This window comes from Paroedura picta, chromosome 3 (genome assembly GCF_049243985.1).
Source record: "Paroedura picta isolate Pp20150507F chromosome 3, Ppicta_v3.0, whole genome shotgun sequence".
NCBI lineage: Eukaryota > Metazoa > Chordata > Lepidosauria > Squamata > Gekkonidae > Paroedura > Paroedura picta.
In genome coordinates this window covers 161231000-161250620 of record NC_135371.1, presented here as the reverse complement: position 1 = coordinate 161250620, position 19621 = coordinate 161231000, and the positions used below count along the sequence as shown (strand labels likewise).

The following is a 19621-nucleotide window of genomic DNA, read 5'->3' as shown; positions in this document are numbered from 1 at the left end:
TCAGGGCTCTCTCAGCCTCACCTCCCTCACAGGGTGTCTGTTGTGGGGAGAGGAAAGGGAAGGCAGTAATATCAGGGCTCTCTCAGCCTCCCCTCCCTCACAGGGTGTCTGTTGTGGGGAGAGGAAAGGGAAGGTGAATGTAAGCCGCTTTGAGACTCCTTCGGGTAGAGAAAAACCAACTCTTCTTCTTCTTCAAGTGAACCTCACTGATCTAATGGAATGATGAGTTGTGGATTGCCACCTAATGGGGGTTCCTATGCAGAGGAGCATCCTTCCTTGGGACCCTGGGCTCTCCCTGGCCTTTCCTTACGTCTTTATTTAATTAATGTCCCACCTTTCTATCCAGCAGGGACCCAGCGAGGCTTTCGTTGATGTTTGCTCTAGTCCAGTGGTCCCCAACCTGCGGGCCGCGGCCCGGCGCCGGGCCGCAAAGGCCATGGCGCCGGGCCGCAGCTCCCTCTCCCCGCCCCCCCCCCCGCAGTAAAAAACTTCCCAGGCCGCAAGCTTGCGGCCCGGGAAGCTTCTTACTGCGAGAGGGCGGGGAGAGGGAATCAGGGCCGGGCCGCGCCCGCGCGGCCTGCGGGTGCGGCCCGATCCGCGGGCGCGGCCGGGCGCGGCTCGTGGGCGCGGCTCGCGGGCGCGGCCCGATCCGCGGGTGCGGCCCGCGGGCGCGGCCGGGCGCGGCCCGATCCGCGGGCGCGGCCGGGCGCGGCTCGTGGGCGTGGCCCGCGCGGTCCCTGCGGGCGCGGCCCAATGCCCTGCCGGTCCCCAGCCTAATAAAGGTTGGGGACCACTGCTCTAGTCTATCCTTTTCACCACCTTGTGAGGTGGGTTAGGCTGAGAAGAGTGCAGGTGCAACCCAGTGACCTCGAGTCCTCAGACTGGTGGCCAAGGTCCCAGTGGCTGCCCTCTCAGTGTTCCTGCCTCCATGTTGACAGTGGCCTGTAGAGCTAGGGCTATAACCATGGCTTATTCTTCATTGTCTTTGATGTCTCACATGTAGAACCAGATGATGCTCAGATCTCCACTGCTGAGGGAGAGATTTGCCTCTCTTGACCTGCTCTGAAGGGCAGTGGCCAGCTCCTCCATGCGTAGTTCTCTATGTAAAGGTAAAGGTATCCCCTGTGCAAGCACCGGGTCATGTCTGACCCTTGGGGTGACGCCCTCTAGCCTTTTCATGGCAGACTCAATACAGGGTGGTTTGCCAGTGCCTTCCCCAGTCATTACCATTTGCCCCCCAGCAAGACTTCTATGTTAATAGCAAAACTCTCAAACTCCTCCCCCCCAGACTCTCCATCAGTTTTAGCCTTCTTGAGGCTTTAGTTTCTGAGATGAATATTGTCCTTGCATTCATTTCTCCAGGGTTTTCCTTTCCCCTTTTCTCATGTACCCCTGAGGCACAACAGCTAACTTTTGTGTTGCAAAACGGCACAGTTTGTGTTATCTCTTCCTTGCTGGGAAATAAGATTTGTTTTCTTTTCACTGGCTTCTCATTCCTGTCTGCTGCAGGTCACAAACCACAGTTAGGCCGTTTGCCCCTGATGTTTTATGGTGGTCAAAGACTCGTTTCTGTACAGGTTCTGTAAGGTTCTAGAAAACCCTAGATGAGTGTAATCACTTAAAATCCTAATCCAAGAAATGCATCTTGCTCATACCCCTATTACTACAGAGTTTAAAAATTGGAGGAAATACTGTGAAACCACCCTCAGAGACAAAATCAGCCATCAACAGAGATTAAGACTAGGGAAGCAAACCATAAGAAATAGGGCACTCCTCAGATCAAAGTAATAAGCAGCTTCTCCCAGCCCCTGGTCTTTCTGTCACCTGTAGGTAGGGGGCGGAGCTGCTGCTCTGCAGGTAGAATGAAGGGCCCTAAATAGCAGGGATCCTCTTCGTTCTCCAGTTCCAGGTCTTTCTGTTGCCTGTAGGCAGGACGCAGAGTTGAGCCTCTTCAGGTGGATTAAGGAACTGGCAGTCCACAGGCCTAAATGGTAGAGATTCTCTTCCTTCTCCATTTCCGGGTCTTTCTATCACCTGTAGGCAAGGGGGGGCGGAGCTGCAGCTCTGCAGGTGGAATGGGGATCTGCAGGCCTTAAAAGGTAGGAAGCCTCTCCCTTCTCCAGTTCCAGGTTTTTGTGTTACCTCTGGGCAGAGCTGCAACTCAGCCTGTAGGATGAAGGAGCTGGCAGTTTTGCAGGCCAAGAAGGTAAGTAGTAAGCTGTTGAGGATGAAATACTTGAGTGAATGTATCAAGTTGCCTTGTGCTGAATCAGGCTGTTTGTCCATCAATTGCCTTCTACGAGTGGCAGTGGCTTCTCAAGGTCCCAGGCAGAGACCTTTCAGAGCACCTATTTACCTGATTCTTCTGACTGGAGAAGCTGGCAATGGAAGGTGGGACTTAACGCAGGCCGTGGAAGAGCTGGAGATAATGGAGTTCAAATTTCTTCTCAGCCATGAAGTGCACTGGATGGTCTTGGGCAGGGGTAGTTAAACTGCGGCCCTCCAGATGCCCATGGACTACAATTCCCATGAGCCCCTGCCCGCAAATGCTGGCAGGGGCTCATGGGAATTGTAGTCCCTGGACATCTGGAGGGCCGCAGCTTGACTACCCCTGGTCTTGGGTCTGCTTCCTGGTCCAGCGGACCCCACAGATTTGCTGTGGCAGTAGTGGGGAATAATAATAATATATATATTGCTTTGAGTGACTTGGAGGAAGAGGAGCAATGCCAATGCAATTGAGAATTCATAGCTAGCCTTGGTTAAAGGGAAGATGTCTCAGATGCTCCTCCCTATAGGACTAGAATGGCTGACAGCTAAAACATTAAAGTTTATTCCAAATGTATATTTGTGGGGGGGGGGGGAACAATCTATATCTGCCTGGCTCAGCTACTAAGAGGAAAACTGTATGAGCAGGTTTGCATTTGTAGTCTTCTAAGGGACTTGGCATCTCAGATCATGGGTGCAATTATCAGTGTACTCTATAGCATGTACAGCCCCTGCAGTGTGGGCAAGGAAGGATGCAAATCATGCTTGGCAGGGATCACGAAGGGAGCTGTTGCTTTTAATTATTGTTTGCCTCTCCTTAGGGTCACCTTACCTCAGCATTTAAGAAACATACGCCAAGGTTAATTGCTTTTGTTTTTCATTTATGGGAAAATCCACACACACACAGAGTACAGCTTCTGTGGTGGCTTACCTTCTGACAGGTGGTAGATGAGCATGAACAGCGGGAGATAGGTTGGGAGAGGGGGACTAAGGGAAAGGTGTGCATCTTATTTCCTGTCTCTTGATCTAGGGAGTTCAAGACTGTTCATGACCTGTCTCGCCTTCCTCATGGCTCTGCATGCTACTGTGCATGTTTTCTATGCCTGTGTCGGATTTGGAGCAATCTACTTTTTGCCTCGGCAAGGGGGTGAAGGAGCCGTTGTTTGCACGGAGCACACAAATGCCTTGCCAGCTCATTGCTTCGGACACCCCCTGTGTTCCAACGTGGCGAAGGGGTAAAATTGAAGTCTGAAGTGAAGCCTGACTTTGACCAAATGTCTGAGAACTCCAGTGATACAAAATCCTCTCCGGCAAGATGGTGGCTTAGTACAGGGGTAGTCAACCTGTGGTCCTCCAGATGTCCATGGACTACAATTCCCATGAGCCCCTGCCAGCAGACGCTGGCAGGGGCTCATGGGAATTGTAGTCCACTGACATCTGGAGGACCACAGGTTGACTACCCCTGGCTTAGTAGACAGACATTCCACCTGCAGTTTTCATATAAATGATGATTGGGAAGGCAGAGCAAAGTGAGATGGCTTGTTTTGGTTCCACTGGGTAGGGAGGGGGGAGTGTTGGGTTGGTTATGATGGCTGTCGGCTATTTCTTCTGCACTTGAAGATAAACTTTAAGGTCTTTAAAGATGGGTCATAGAATCATAGAGTTGGAAGGGGCCATGCAGGCTATCTAGTCCAACCCCCTGCTCAACGCAGGATCAGCCCAAAGCATCCAAGAAAAGTGTGTATCCAACCTTTGCTTGAAGACTGCCAGTGAGGGGGAGCTCACCACCTCCTTAGGCAGCCTATTCCACTGCTGAACTACTCTGACTGTGAAAATTTTTTTCCTGATATCTAGCTGGGTCCACTCCAGTCAGGTGTAATAAAAAGCTTGAAAGGGTCACGGGCCTTCCCTCCTTCCAACATTTTACCCAGATAGCCCTTTCCTCAGCAAGACCTGCTTTCCCAGGAAGAGGGAAATTTTCACATGTAGGGAAAACTGTTCTTTGTTTTTTGGCTGAGTGGTGGGAGTGATAGAACAGGGGAGAGTACACCACCTACACCAGCTCATGTGCAGCCTTTTTACTTTAAACTGCACCTTCCTGCCCTGTGTAATTGGGGCAGATCTGGATTTATGCAGATATAACACACACACACCCGTATTGTGTATGTCAAATCTTGTGCTTAGCTATCTGTTACTGCTGTCGCAAACGTCCTTTACTCAATACAGCATGGAATTTATGTACTGTAATACTTTTTATACATGAAGATCTATCACTTTATTCCACGTATTTTGAACTAACATACTATGAAGATGCCTATACCAACCCCTGCACTGAGTTCCACGACATTTAAAAAAAACTTTCTACCTCAAGGACTTCCATGTTCTTCAAGTTACAATAATTGCCACCAATTTTTGTCTTTGGCTTTAGTGCTAGATTCCTTTTAACCAGATTTTACTTCTTAAATGTTTCGTTTTTCCTTAATGTTTGCTTGAAGGGCAGAGATCTGTGCTAAAGGATTTCCTTGGGTCTGGGGATGTCTTTGGGTCTTGTGATACGATAAAGGACTTTCAATTAAAAAAAAAAAGCTTGAAAGCCGCTGTTTAATTCTTATGAGAGAGTTTTAAAACTAGCAACAAAGAAAACAGTTGCTGAAGAGGCAATATTTCATCAAGATAGCTAATAATTTTGGCTCGCACATAATTCTGTTATTATAGTTTATCTGATAAATCTTTTTATGCGATAGATATTTGCTTTAAAACACTGTTATGTTTTTCTAAGTCTGCAAGGAGGTAATAGTGATAGATCTTTGTATGCCAAACTGAACTTGATGTCATGGGAACTTCTGGGGGAGAAACATTCCAAATGCCCAATATTGAATCTCATTTATCTCACTGAATGAAGTTTGCTGCCCTAAGTCTGTAAGTTTTGGGACCCGAGGCCCATCTTATAAACAGATCCTTTGATTGGTCCAATGTGCACATGTGCTGATTTGGTTGGTCCACTAAAAGGTAATGCATGGTTTTTGTTCTTGGTTTTAGGGGATGTTGTGTAGACTAAATACCCTGTGCTGCTTTTCCATATCCCCCTCCCCCCCCCCCCGAATTATCACTTTGTGAGAACTTAAGAGGTGGCCTGCTCATCCTCACCTTTTAATGCATTAACTTTCGGGTGAAAACCAGAGGCAAACATCAGCCCCAGCCGCCTTCAGCTATGCGTTTGAACTGGATATTGAGAAATGCAAAAGGCATTTTTGATTTTTTTTCTTCTTCTTTTGCATCGTCTTACACGATTTGCGAATTCATTCACTGGGTCCCCCCCCTCCCCCATCGCCGGTTAGCGCAGTTCTGCTGCAATCTGGGTTCTCCGAGTTTATCTCAGCTAGAGATAGATATATATCTCCCCCCCCTCCGTCCCCCCCCCCCCTCTTCTACCTCTTCATTTGACAGTTGGGTTTTAGTACCTCCAAATAAGCCAGGCTCTCTGCCCCGTCTCTCTCCCGTCTTTTGTTAAACCGCTCGGTCTGCCTAGCCGCATCTGCTCGGCAGAGTATGTGTAAGCAACAAATGCGTGGCTCTCCAGCAGGATAGCGTGTGGTGGTGGTGGTGCTGCTGCTGCTGCTCTCGCAGCCGGGCAGGGAGGACGCGCTCGCTCCAGGCTTGCAGCGCCTGAAAGCTGTTACCAGCCTTCAGATGGTATGTGCAGAGGGAGCTGACCGACCCTTGTCTGGGGCCCCCGGTTGGTTTAAGCTCCGGATTGCCAATAAACCTTCCCCCCCCCCACCACCACCCCACAACAACGCATGAATGGGACACACCCATTGACGGCACCGGCACAAAGACCTCAAGGACCGCGTGAGCCCGTAGAGGTGGTGCGCTCTGGAGCGGGGGAGGCGTAGCAGGGATGGGGAGCTGTGGAAATCACGAATGGCTGCTGCCGCAGCTGCGAAGGCAAGATGACTTAATTCCCCTGGTCTGCCCATCGATGCCTGTCTAGCCCCCTGTTTAGATGGCGACTCGTATATGTGGTCTTTTTTTTTTTCTTTCTCTCTCTTTTTTTAAAAGATTTCTTTTTCTTCCTCTGGCTGCTTCCCTCCCGCAAACATTTAATAATGGAGTGATTGGGGAGGGGGGGGAATAGAACCCAAAATATGAAGGCCTCTTCCCCCCCCCCTCCCCGTCTGTTAATTACCATTATTAAGCCACGTTTTGCATCTGTTTGTCACCTGGTTCCCGTCCCCTTCGAAGCCCCTCTGCTTCATGGTTGAGGGAGATGAACAAATGGCCGGGGAACAGGAGGCAGAAGGGATTTCTTAACTCTTTTTCTCTCTCTCTGTCTCTCTCTGTCTCTGTCTCTCTCCTCCAGAGCACCGATATCGCCAGGGGCTTTGAAAGAGGATTGGAGCCGGAAAAGATCATCGGAGCCACAGACTCCTGTGGCGATTTAATGTTCCTAATGAAATGGTGAGTGTGCTTAATTCTTCTTCTTCTTTTTTTTTGTTTTGTCTTTAACACTATTTTATTTTGTTTAAGCTTGTCTGTTTCTCAGACCCGGAGGTTTTCCTCCTCGCAGCAGCCAGCCAGCTAAGAATCCAGGCTCGGGTGAGGCGGCTCGGTTAAATGGCCCAGGGGCAGTTCATTCTTTCTGGCCGCGGCTTTGTTCTCCCTCGAGTGGGTGTCGTTCAACCTCTGCTCGGTAAATACAGTTCAGGAGGCGCCGGCGCAGCCCGCATGGCTGGGCTGCCGTCTCCCGAATCCCCCTCCGTGCCCCCCGAATGGCGAGATCGCAGGAAATCCTTCTGTGGAAAAAGGGTTTTTGACTTGTCTCTTGTCTTCGCTTCTGGGCTTATCTCTGCGGGAAGCTCTCTGCGGGCGGGGAGGGTTAGCTGTGTGTGCACTTACACATGCAGCGGCTGCCCCTCCCCCACAAAGACAAAGAGCCCTGAGCTTATCTGCCTGGCAGAGGTTGTAGCACAGCTGTGTCCCAGAGAGCTTGCCTTTGCTTCCCCAATCTCTTTCTTCCCCCTCCCCCACCCTGCCCAGTTTCCATGCTGGGGGTGGGGTGTAGTGGGGGGGGGAAGAGTTTCCCTGTGGCAATGCAGCAGGAGAATAAGCCTCTTGTCTCCCTTTGCTTTCTCCGATGCTGGCTGGGCTGAGATGGATGGTGCTACTTGGAATGCAGCGTGGGGGAGGGGACCCAGCTGCTCACAGCTCTTTGGGGGAAGGGGCTGGGGAGGGGGGGGGAGAAGGCAGGGGCACCAAGATGCCGCCACGGTGGCTTTGATTCCCGCCCCCCCCCCCCCAATTTGCTGTGTGACCAAATGCAGCAGGTAATGAACGAATAGCGCAAGGTGTGTTTTCTGATGCGTTTAGCCTGCTGCCAGGCACTGCCATGCCCCACAAATCTCACGATCTCAGATTGAATTGAGCCCTCCCCCCCCCCAATAAGGATGGAAGAGCCCCTTTGTAGTATATCACCTGAGTTTGCAACCGCTGTTAACGGCCATATGCACGAGGCCTGGTCCCAGGCGATGCATCGAACAGCGGCTTGGTTTGTGCGGTGATTGATGGTCTCTCCGTAAGCTGGCTTGTTGCCGTTTCCATCTGCCCTGAACGCAGACCGACAGGGAATCCGCTCCACGAAGCCAGCGCTCTGCCCATGGCAAGGATGCTTTCTGGAATAAATTTTGAGCACGCAGAGTGCTTTCCCGTATTGCCATTGATTTAATTAAAGATTCCAAAACGGTTAAACACTCTTGCCATTTTACAGGCGGGAGTTGGGGCTAGGTCCCAGCCGCTAGGAAGATGAGCATGTCCAAGTCTGAGAGGATCTGAACCCAGGGCTTGCTGCCCTCCAGGCCACAATGAGTCAGAGTAAATTAAGCACTTCAGAGGAATGTATGATCTTCCTAGATATTGGGGCGCTGGGAAATGATTCCAGTTATAAAACTCTGAAGAAAGGTGGGGGCGTTTACACCGATTTTTGATTATTCTGTATGATGTTATGTTGCATTTTTAATGCTTGGCAGCTCACAACATTTTTTTTTAATGTATTACTTTTCTGGCTTTTTATTAGCCAAACCACTTAAGTTTTGTGGGTCTCGGACAAAGGACAGTTTCTTACCTTAGTGGGAGGAAGAGGCACCTTTTGAAATATTTTATTTTTCCTTCAGTGTGAGGAATATGGAATAGTCTCTAATAGGTCCTAGCCCAAACGGCTTAAACCCATCTAGCCATCCTGGCTTGAAAAGATTTATTTGTACTGATTTTTCAGTTAGTGCTATCAGGATCAGTTGCCTGTTGCTGAAGTCACGAGTAGAAATCAAAATTCGCCCCGGAAAGCAGTATGCTAATGCTGGCTATAAATATGGAAGCAAAATCCATTTTTAAGGTTTCTGTTTTTCCGGATAGAGCCAGCGAGAGTGTGAGGTCTGCACAGTGGCAAGCTTGCCTCAGGAGTCCTCCTGACTCTGGAATCCTTGGTTGTCTCACTGTCTCATTAATTGCTTGTGTGGAGGGGCCTGTTAATTGACTAGGCCAATTAATGTTTGATGCCTAGCATGTTACTAGGTAGCTGGCACTTGTAATTAGCGTGGAGTGTGCTGGTTTGGCAGTAGGGAGCTATGGGGCTAAGGATCTAGATGGATTGGCAGGTCTCCATTGTGCAAGGCATGCAGATGGAACAATAGAGGGCTGGGGGATGTTCTTAAGATTAGCGATCCCCAACCTGTGGGCCGCGGACCACATGTGGTCCTTCGACTAATTGGAGGTGGGCCCCGAAGGACGCCTTCTCCCCCCCCAGCCCTTTACTTCTTCCCCCCCCCAGCCGTTTACAACACACTTCATTGTTGTGGTGTGTCTGTATCTTATTTTGAAGGGATGTTTAAACATTACCATAGCGATCAGAGAGCATTAGGGCAGTGGTTGAGAGTAGAGGAGTAAACTAACCCCCCCCCCAACCAGGCCTCAGTAAAAGGCGCTGAGTGGTCCCCGTTGAGTGGTCCCCAGTGATAAAAAGGTTGGGGACCACTGCTTAAGATATTAATGTATCTGCCTAAGGAGGTAGGGATCTGCCCCTCACTGGCAGTCTTCAAGCAGCAGCTGGACAGATACTTATCCTGGATTCTTTAGGCTGCATGGAGCAGGGGGTAGGACTAGATGGCCTGGATGGCCCCTTCCAGCTCTAGGATTCTATATCAGTGGACATATCTCAGGAAGCTGTGAGGCAGCATGTCGGGGTGGGAATTACCAGGACTGGCTGTCTTTGTTGGCTGAGCTGGTTTGCCATCATGTCCTTTTCTTATCTCCCCTTATTTTCGATTTCACAGAAAAGAGGTCTGATTGTAGGGCTGGGTTTGCTTGGTCCTTGCACCTTTCTCAGCCACATTTCTTGGTCCATCGCTGGGGATCTTCACAGCTCACCTTATGGTTTAAAACATGTCTTAAAATGGGAGGCCGTTTTGAGAAACAGGCATCACCCCCCTCCCCCGTCTTTCAAATGAAAATGGCACCAAAGGGAAGGGAACAGACAGACAGGTATGGTGCACTGTTATAAGCCTTGGGCTTGTTCATTTGGCACCAGCAACTTTTAAAGGCAGGTGGTGGAATAAGGAAGGCTGTGGGAGTCCTGCAAAACCCACACTCCCCCCGAGGAACTCTGCAATTGCTTATGAAGTGGGCAGTTGCAGGGACCAAAATCGGTGCAGGCAAAGATTAAAGGAATTTTCCTTGTAGCCTTCTTTGCACAAAGAATGAAGAAATGTAGAATGTCTCCTCTCCCCCAGCTATCTGGAAACGCCAGAAGGCTGTGTGGGAGATGCTGCTTTGTACTCCCCCTCCCCTTTTTCTGGTCTTCCATAGCAGAGAGCCCTCCCTCTTGCAGCTGAACCTAATCTGGAACTCCATTTTAGGGATAAAGGAGGTGCACGAAGGAGTACATCTTTGTGCTTCACCAATGGGGGGGGGTGTTCCTTTTTGAATGAGCAGTGAGGATTTAGCACCTTGGAGGCCCCTGAGCCAAATACCATCTTCTGAGGACTGCTGACCTGGCCCTGCAGTTGCCAATCTAGTAGCAAAACGGAGCTGGAGAAACAGCCTCCTGTGGCACAAATATCCAACCTAAAACAAATGCTGCTGGTAGGCAACTTTTGGGGGAGGGGGTCTGCTGTCCCTTGTCACAGTGCCCCTTTCCCCCTGAAAATTAATTGCTGAGCAGGGCTCTACTCATGTAACTGTGACTATCCAACAATTAATAATCAGTTGATTGAACATTCACCTTTTGACCAATTGCTTTGATACTGGAAGAACCGTAAAGATAATGTAATAAACAAGTATGTGTGTCGGGGGGAGGAGTCTTTGTACAGTGCAGGAGTTCATGGGCCAGAGCTCACTTCCTTGGGAACCATGTAATAACCAAACGCTGCTACTCGTTGTTAGAAGGAAAGACCTCCCCACCCCCCTTATTTTGTGTCCTGCTACAGTAGCCCTCATGCACTACTTTAAAAACCGGCATGCTACCAACAAGCTGGCCAAAATGGATCTCTGCCAATCAGCTCAAGTTTTGACCTCCCGCGTGGAGCTTGCGCCCCCAATCTGACATCCCGTTGAAGCCAGCGAGCCCACGGCATCGTTTCTGTGCGCGTTCAATGCCGCCTGGTGAGGTGCCGCCGTGCACAATGCTAACAGGCAGTTCTCTTTGTTCTCGCTCACCCTTCTCCAGGAAAGACACGGATGAGGCTGACCTGGTTCTAGCCAAAGAAGCCAACGTGAAGTGCCCTCAGATTGTGATAGCATTTTATGAAGAGAGGCTGACCTGGCACGCGTACCCAGAAGACGCCGAGAACAAAGAGCGGGAGGCGGTGAAGAGCTAAAGTGACCGGGGTCCTCCGTCCGTCCATAGTTGTACATATTCCACCCCTCTGTTCTCCCCCTCAGCCCAAACACATCCATGGAAATGTGCTTATTACTGTGTCCCGCAGGAGAAACGTCGCTATTGGTTGGTTTAGTCACGACATAAATGGTGTTAAGTCGCGTTCGGTTTTTGCTCCAAGGGATTGACATGCTGTGTGTGCGTGTGTTCCTCCCTCCCCTCGTGCCCCAGCCCCCCAAAACACGATTCTCACTTTGAAAACCCTCTTGGAGGCTGCAGGTCCTTCTCCCCCCCCCTTTTCCTGCCTGGAGGATCGACTTCCCTGTCACTTTGCTTCCTTGCAGGTCATTCCGTACCCTTGCTCTAAGAGAGAGCTATAAAAGCGACAAGAGCAACCTGCGTTGGGGGAAAGGCACCCTCTGACTCAGTACACGGTTTGGATTCTGAGATAAGCCATCCCCCCTACCTCCATCAAGAAACCTTCATTCACCCCATTAGTCAAGGCAGATCTCCACAGGGCTCCTTTTTAATGGCATAAGAACACCTATCATCCTGCCAGTTCCAGAATGCCAGTTAGCAGGTCTCACCTGGATCCCCAAGGCCGTTTCCTTTTGCACCAGCCCCATTCCTTCCTAGCCGGTGTCCGTTTTCTGACTGCCAGGCAGGAGAGCGTAACCTTGGAAAGGGAATCACCCGGAAATGGTTCTTCCTTCTCTGCCCCCGCACCTGCCCAGTCTTTTCCAGCTGCCATTCCCAGTATCCTTGTCTTCTGGTTCTCATTTCATGCAGTAATTGTGTGTTACGTAGGTGTGACCATTCCGTGCCATACTTAGATAATCTGTGCTGTCTGTGACTCTTCCTCAAAGGGCCGAATGTCACAGTCCCCAAAAATCCGATCAGATCCTGGGCTCGGCCGCCGTGAGAATGGGGAAGGAATCCCTTGCCTTCTCTGTCTCAATAATCTCAGGGCGGCAGAGTCCTTCCTGAGTCCTGCCTTTATTTCTAACAGAAACTGTTCACCCTGGCTGTGCTTCCCACATTGTCTCTTGAAGCAAAATAGCTCGGAGGAGAAGCCTCCTGTCAGCACGCTGCAAGCATCTGGCCCTCACCTGGCCAGGTGTAAGGCATCTGCCTAGAAACAGAAGCTGCAAGAGCTAATCAGGTCTGGCATTTGTTTGCAGAGAAATGTGCTTTTTTTGTTTTTGCCCTGGTGTCGTGGCCATTGAACAATTCCAGGTTTAGAGTTTTGGGACTGCTGGCATTAAGACATTATTTCTGGAAGTGCTCCCCCCCCCCCCCCGTTGTTCCAGCAGGGGAAAGGGCCGGAGGAACTGGTCACAGAGAGCGAGTAGCTGAATGCCCTCTGTGTTGCGTCTTTCCCATCACAATTCCGATGCATGTTTTGTTTTGTTATTTTTTAATTTCATGCGGCATGTCTGTGTTGTGTAGTGTAGGCGGGACACAGGGCCCTTCGGAGTTTTAGTAGCTCATGAATCGTTCCATCTTCGCTTTCCCACTTTGCAGGACAGACTTGTAACTCAACAATAAAAAGGAAAGTTTTGACAGTATTAATTGGTGCCAACTTCTCTCCCTTCACCCCCCCCCCCCACTTTCTGATTGCCAGAAGGTAATTACCACGTAATTACCTTCATGGGGCTATTGGATAAGGCTATGGAGCAGAAGTCCATCAGTGGCTGTGAGCCTCACAGTATACAGCAGGGGTAGTCAAACTGCGGCCCTCCAGATGTCCATGGACTACAATTCCCATGAGCCCCTGCCAGCAAATGCTGGCAGGGGCTCATGGGAATTGTAGTCCATGGACATCTGGAGGGCCGCAGTTTGACTACCCCTGGTATACAGGGAATGTTGTGTGTGGGGCAGGGATGCTCTGTTCTTGGTGCTTGGGGGAGGGGGCAGTAGCGGGCAGGCTTCAGGCTGGCCCCACTGGTGGGCTTCCTACGGTACCTGGGCTTTGGCCACCGTGTGATACAGAGCGTTGGATGGGATGGGCCGTTGGCTTGCTGCAGCATGGCTTCTTGCACGTTCCTAGGGTTGATAAGTGTTGCGCATGCTTGATAACGGAAGCCAGGATCGGTTTGAAGCGGGCCAGGTTCCTTGCTGTGGGATAGAAGCGTGGCTTGCCAGCATTTCCATCAGATCTGTTTCTGGGTCTGACTTCTCCTCCCCTTTGCCCATGTCCTTTTCCTATTCCTCTTTCCCCTGTTTATAGAGGTTAGAAGGGCAAAAGGGCATTGCTTGAAAACCCTGCTAGAAATTGCCCCGTTGTTTTGTGCTACAAAGCCCAGCTTTGTCTCCCTGTTGCTGACAATCCAAAGGGTTCTTCCATTCTGTGCTGCTGAGCCCCAGAGCTGTCCGTAGTTGCTCCTGACCAGAGGTTTGGATATGGAGCGTTAGCCTCCGTAGAATTTCCGTCCAGTCACCATCAGCATACATTCCCCCGATTTCATTTCCCAGAGCAAGAATAGCTTTACAGCGTTTCTTCAGTCTCCGTCCCAGGATGGAACCACCCACACCAGGGTAGAAAGGAGTCTGGGTGGCAGAGAGGTCCTCTCCATACCTAACTAGGAAGATCGTGTTAAATGGCAGTTTTTGGAGGCTTAAACAAAGTCATGCCTGACCCAAAGATGTTTGGTTGGTCAAGGACGGGCCTGAAAACAAAATCTACTGCCTGCTTCCCTAATGCATGAGGACTATCCCCCTGTACCTTTTAGGTGTTCCATTGGGGTTGCTGAGCCAAAGCTGATCTTTCTCGCTTAGTCGGGGCTGCTGTGGAAGGAGGCGGGAAACGCTAGCCTGTTCGTAATATTTCAGTTTTGGGGTCCCTTTTCCGGCTTGTCCAGTCGTCTGTGAAAGAGCCATACTCTTAGAGTTCATTTGAAGGCTTGCAGGCAGCCCTACACTTCTGGTGCTTGATTGAAAGCTGCCTTGTCCTTACAGAAGTGTAGCAGAGAGGCGAGGAAGTGCCCCACCCCCTGGATTTCTAAGCCTCCCTGACCCCATTGGATGCCACACTCTGATCTTCCTCTCCTTGCAGGCCTGTTGGTGGTTGGCTGCGACAGGCTCTTCTGAACCCTGACTGAACTGTATCTTTCCACCCACCACCTCTCTCTATACACACATGCTGAGTTGGGAGGCAAAATGGATTTTATAGCTTGCAGGTTCAGTCAGTCACAATCAGGGGCATTTTGGGGGGTCTGGGGCTCTTACATGTAGCCCTCTTCAAGGGAGACATTCCCCATGCCCTTCCCCCATGCACATTCATGCACGCACATGCATGTTCTCAGAAAGCCAGCTTCTCTCTCCTCTAAAAGTTGGAGAGGGCCAATCAATTTTGGCTTTGTGTTCTTAGCGGTTCTTAGAGCCCCCCCATCCTGTTTTTTTCTTCAGATTTAACCACCCATTTGAGCAGAAGAATCCCAGAGGAGAAAATAAGGCCTCGGATTCTTCTCGTCTCAGTTGTGAACTTGAAGTCTCGAGGCTTTGTTCCTTCCACTTGGACACTCCTCATCGCTTCTGATCAAACAAGATTTTGTTTTCAGTTGTCGGTTACTTAGCTAGTGGGGTTGAGAGGGGGAAGAGCCAGGTTCTGTGGCCTCAAGTCGAGGAAGCAGCCTGTGAAATAGGGAGAGGATTCTGCACCTCCAGAGGCCAACTTAGCCTGAGTCTGTCTTTCATCTCAGCCCCGCCTGAAGTTCTAGAACATGCTGGGACTTTGCCGGGGTCTTCTCTGATTGAAGCATGGTCTGGAATGTGGGGGAAGCAGGAAGCGAAGTCCAGAGGACGCGTGGGAGTCTGGCACTGGGGCCTGGGATGATTAGCAGCCTGCCCTGGGACACCTCTTGCCTGCTCTCTGGGCCTGCAGAATGGCAGCTTCAACATGAGACTTTCTCTGGTGGGACCAGCTTGTTTCTCTAGCCAGCCCAAGAGCAGCAGCAACAGCCAGCAGCTCCTGTGCCAAGTGACAGGTGGATTGGGGTGTTCTTAAAATAGACTTTTCCCTTTCTTGCATTAGTGAAGAAGGAACTCCCAGACCCCTTTTGATGAGACACCAAAAATGACAGAACTTCAGAAGCTCCAGCCATCTTCTGCTGCTGTTACTGAAAAGCAGCGGTTCCCAAGCTTTTTGGGGCTGCTGCCCCCTTGGCTCCCAGGCCACATTCCTCGTGCCCCCCCCCCATACACATACAAAGACACATCTCTTTCCTGATGTTGGGTCTACTGCATATTCAAAAGACACAGTTGCCTACACTTCTTTTTTGGTTGCTGTGCAGCGGCCCTATTTGAGTCCGGGGGAAAAATATATATGTAAAGGTCATTTGTAAGAGCCTCTTTGGGAAGAAAGACAGATGGGGGGAGAGAGAGAAACAAGCCATGAAAAATACCATGGCCAGGAGCAAGCAGGAGACGGTTTCTCCAATCTCCCAAAGATGGAGGCTTTGGGAGAAGGGTTGCCAACCCTGAATGAAGAAATTCCTGGAGATCTGGGGTGGAGCCTGGGGAGGCCAGTCTGAAGAGGGGAAGGAGCTCAGCAGGGATACGATCCCATCCAGCCCGCCTGAAGCCGTCGTTTTCTTCCACCAAGGCAATCCAGGGTCGCCAGAGGCAGGCAGTAGCAAGCCACCTTGGAATGTCTCTCCCTAGGCAAACCCAGCTGCAGCAGGAAAAGCCAAACAGTTGCCCCCTTCCCCAAATTTCCTTACCAGCCGCCTCCCGCATTCCTCACTGCCCTCCCTGGGGAATGTACAGCCCACTTTGGGAACCCCGTACTGTAGAGTAGGTAGGGAATGAGAACAAGTGCATGTTTGTGGTTTTTCCTTACCTCCCCATCCACTCTGCAGTGCTAAAGGGATCTTTTTGCACAAACTGTATACTATTACCTTCCAAACTCTGAGCAGAATGACTTCCTGTGCATCCATTAAAGCAGGGGTATTCAACCTGTGGTCCTCCAGATGTCCATGGACTACAATTCCCATGAGCCCCTGCCAGCAAACGCTTGCAGCGGCTCATGGGAATTGTAGTCCATGGACATCTGGAGGAGCACAGGTTGACTACCACTGCACTAAAGCACAGCACAGGTAAAACTGATGGGAAATTAACTGGTGATTTGGTAATGTCCGTGTCCAGGGAGGGAGAGGCCCTTACAATAATCTCTAGCTGGCATGTCTCTTCCTCTGCTACTATTTGTGCTGTCATTTCTTGGGCATGCATGTGTGCGTTTCAACCTGTTTGCTAATAATCTGCTCACATCCCGTCCAATTATCCCGTGTGCACATGCAGGCATGTAGGTGTGTGCTGTTTGAGCAGGTGGAGAAAAGGGTAGGCAGCAAGTGGTATCCACCCCAGCCCTTTTGGGGGGAGGGGAGATGCCCCCTTAAGGCCTAAAATGTCACACACACCCCTTTTTAGCTGGCCAACTGTGGCACAAACTTGGAGGTGCTCTGAGCTGTATACCAGCAAAACGTGTCTACCCGGCACCCAAAAGGACCGCTTCACCTACCAAGATGGAGAACCTGAAAATCCCCTTCAGCCTTTTCAGTGAGCCAGACAGAAGGCAAGAAAAGGCATACAGTCAGTTTCTCACGAGGTTACTCAATAGTGTTCAAAAAGGGCTTGCTTCCCTTCCCCTAAGGCTGCTTTTTGAAAGAAATTTGTTTTCTTCAGTCTGTCCAGGTGGCCCTATGTACCAAGATAGGGGGAACATTCTGCTTTGCTTTTCTCCCCACCTCCCTCCGTTCCGCTGAAGACCCCCTAAGTTGTGTGTTTCTTAGCGCAGTAGGGCTAGCCAGCTGATTTAAAACAATCCAGGTTTTCTGAGCCATTCATGCTGCATTTGGGTGGCTTCCGAACGGAACCCACCTCCTCACTTTTTGGCTCCTGGTCTCAGTGTTTCAAGAGCAAACCAGAACCTGCTGGTGGTTAGCCTATTGGTGTCTTATATTTTTGAGGCTGTGGGGTGTATGTGTTGGGGAGAGGTTTGAATCTCAGATCTGGGGTATTCCCCAGAGGTTTGTAACTTGTATGGGATACTTTTCTTTTTAAATCTGCTTAGGGGCCTTTCCCCCTCTCGAGTGAGTTCTTTTTAAAATTGAGTACTTCCTCCCTGAATTCATCACGGACCAAGTTCGTGGTGAGACATTCAATTTGCAGGTGCGCTCGTCTGATGCTGCCTGTTCTTAGCACGCTATCAAAAAAAAGAAGGGAAAATGAATTGTTGCCCAGAGTTGCCAAGGAGAAATAAAATACAGTGAGGGAGAATTAATTTTGTTTTAATTAAACTCATTAATTTTTTGATTAACGGTCTGCTTTTTACCTGGGGTGGCATCTAAATCTTTTTCTCGGCTGTGCGAACTGTTAATGGCGCTCTTGTCTCCTCCCCTTAATTGGAACAGTGAAAAAGGCTGGGGGGGGGGAGTGTATGTGGGGAGGGACAAGCAGGGGGACAGTGGATCCATCCAATGGGATTTCAATATTCTCAGATCCCATCTGTTGGAGGGGCCTTCTGTGTGGAGCGCACTTGATTTTAGGCACAGCCCTTCACTACAACCGGTCTGATCCTGCATTGAGCAGGAGGTTGGACTAGATGGCCTGTATGTTCCCTTCCCACTTTATGCTTCTCTGAGAGTTGGCATCCACAGCTGAATCATGGGTGTCAGGATTCTTGTTTTTTGGGAGGCAGGTGAACCTCAGGAACGGGCTGTGTCCAATCTTGTGTTTCCAAAAGGCAGCCGTTCACTAGCACTGTCTTCCCTTACATAAATCTGAGCCCCAAATCCATGCTCGTGCCCCCAAAAATGCCCATCACTATGAGAGCAAATGCCCAGATTTCGTCGTACCTTCTGAGAGCTGGTTCGTGTGGCATTTCCTGTCATGACCAGGAACATCAATTCCCCTCTCTGCTCACAACCCAGCTCTGCTTTTGGCAGGGCACTGATCTGAATTGTTCCTAAGAGTGAAGTCGCCATTCTAGAGAGACTAAAACCGTTTTTGCTTAATGCTGAACCTTTCAGACGACCCCCCAAAGCGCTTGGTCTGATTGGATCTGGCAGGAGAGCAAACCGGACTACAGGAGAAGCGGCTCTGAGCGGGCAGTTGAGATTCCGGGGATCGGCCAGGGAGAGAGAGGCGGGTTGGATTTAAGCAGCATTCGAATGCTACCTTGAGTCAACAGGGGCTTTGGGGCGGTGGGGGCTCCCCTCTGCCCTCCCAATCATGACGCCATCCACAGCTGCTTGTCAGTTATCGTACATGTATGCGTGAGAGTGAATGAGCACGAGCTACCCTTTTGGTGACATTTTAGCCAAGACCTCTGACTCCCCCCCCCCCTTAGCTACATTATGCTGATTTTTAAAATGTGTACCATGTTTTTAAGAACAAGAAGCTGTTGGTCGTTACAGTTTGCCATGATGCAAACAAGCCTCTCTCCTCTTCCCTGTATTCCTCATCCCCCCCACTCTTTCATACTTCTTGTATTGGTTCTAATAAATGGTTACTTTTCAATACAGGCTGTTGTCCTTCTTCTCCCCCCCCCCCCCAATGCAGACATTGAAATCCTAGCATCTGTGTCGCCAGCCCGGGAATTTGCAAGCGGCAGAAGCAAAAAAATGGGCTTTCCATCCTGCACCACTTTCCATCGCAGCTCGACACGGTGCACCGTCAGCATTTCCCAGCCTCTTTTCTTTTAATGTTTTTATTTTATTATTTTGTTTGTGTAAATTTTTTTAATGGCTCTTGATCGCGGTCAGCACCATTCAGTGCATGGTTTCTGGCACTGTCCCAGACAGCAAGGAGTACGAGGGCTTGGAAAGGGTGAGGCGGATGAAGGAGTCCCAGTGAGATACTCTGACAGCTCTAGATTGGCCTCACCCGCAAGCCTTCCTCTCTCACTACAGTATTGTGCTGCTTCTTCCATCTCATAGCCCGGCAAAGATCTTTCTGTTTATCTGCCTGGCATATTAGGAGCTCGGAGCAGTATATGTGGCCATATGTGGTTAGCCCATCCATTTATCTTCCCAACGATCCTGCCGGGTAGATGGTTGGATTAAAACAGGCTTTTGCAACCAGGGTTTCTGATGGCCCTGGAGGGGTTTCCTGAATGTACAGGAGATGATTCAATTTTTAATGTATTTTTAAAAACTTGTTAAACATTTATCGGGTGATGACCCACGGTGACCCACCTGCCCCTCCCAAAATAGCCAACGGTGGACCTGGAGGGGGAGGGAGGTGTGGGCATGTCCACAGCTGTGTTTCCCAAGCATAATCTGCCCAATCGTGCCACTTCTGGGGTTTCTCGAAGCCTGAAGAATGTTTCAGGGGTTTATTCGTGGTAAAGAAGTTGAGAAAGGCTGGATTAGAAAATGGGTGTGTTATCTATGAACTGATACGCTGGGCTGAGCGACAGAAAGAGTTGTGGGGGGTGGGAATGAACATGCAACAAAGATTTTTTTTAAGTCAAGAGAAAAAGCCCGGTAT

General features: G+C 50.1%; 1 protein-coding gene across 2 annotated transcripts in view; it reads left to right on the top strand.

Moving 5' to 3' along the window:
- CBX5 (chromobox 5) overlaps positions 1-18649 on the top strand; it is a 60515-nt gene extending 41866 nt beyond the window's left edge. For both annotated transcript variants that reach the window (XM_077329073.1, XM_077329072.1), the window contains exons 4-5: positions 6629-6726; positions 10982-18649. In XM_077329073.1, coding sequence (XP_077185188.1) covers positions 6629-6726; positions 10982-11132 — 249 coding nt within the window. In that variant the 3' untranslated portion in view covers positions 11133-18649. The remainder of the gene's footprint in view (positions 1-6628; positions 6727-10981) is intronic.
- Positions 18650-19621: the final 972 nt, after the last annotated feature.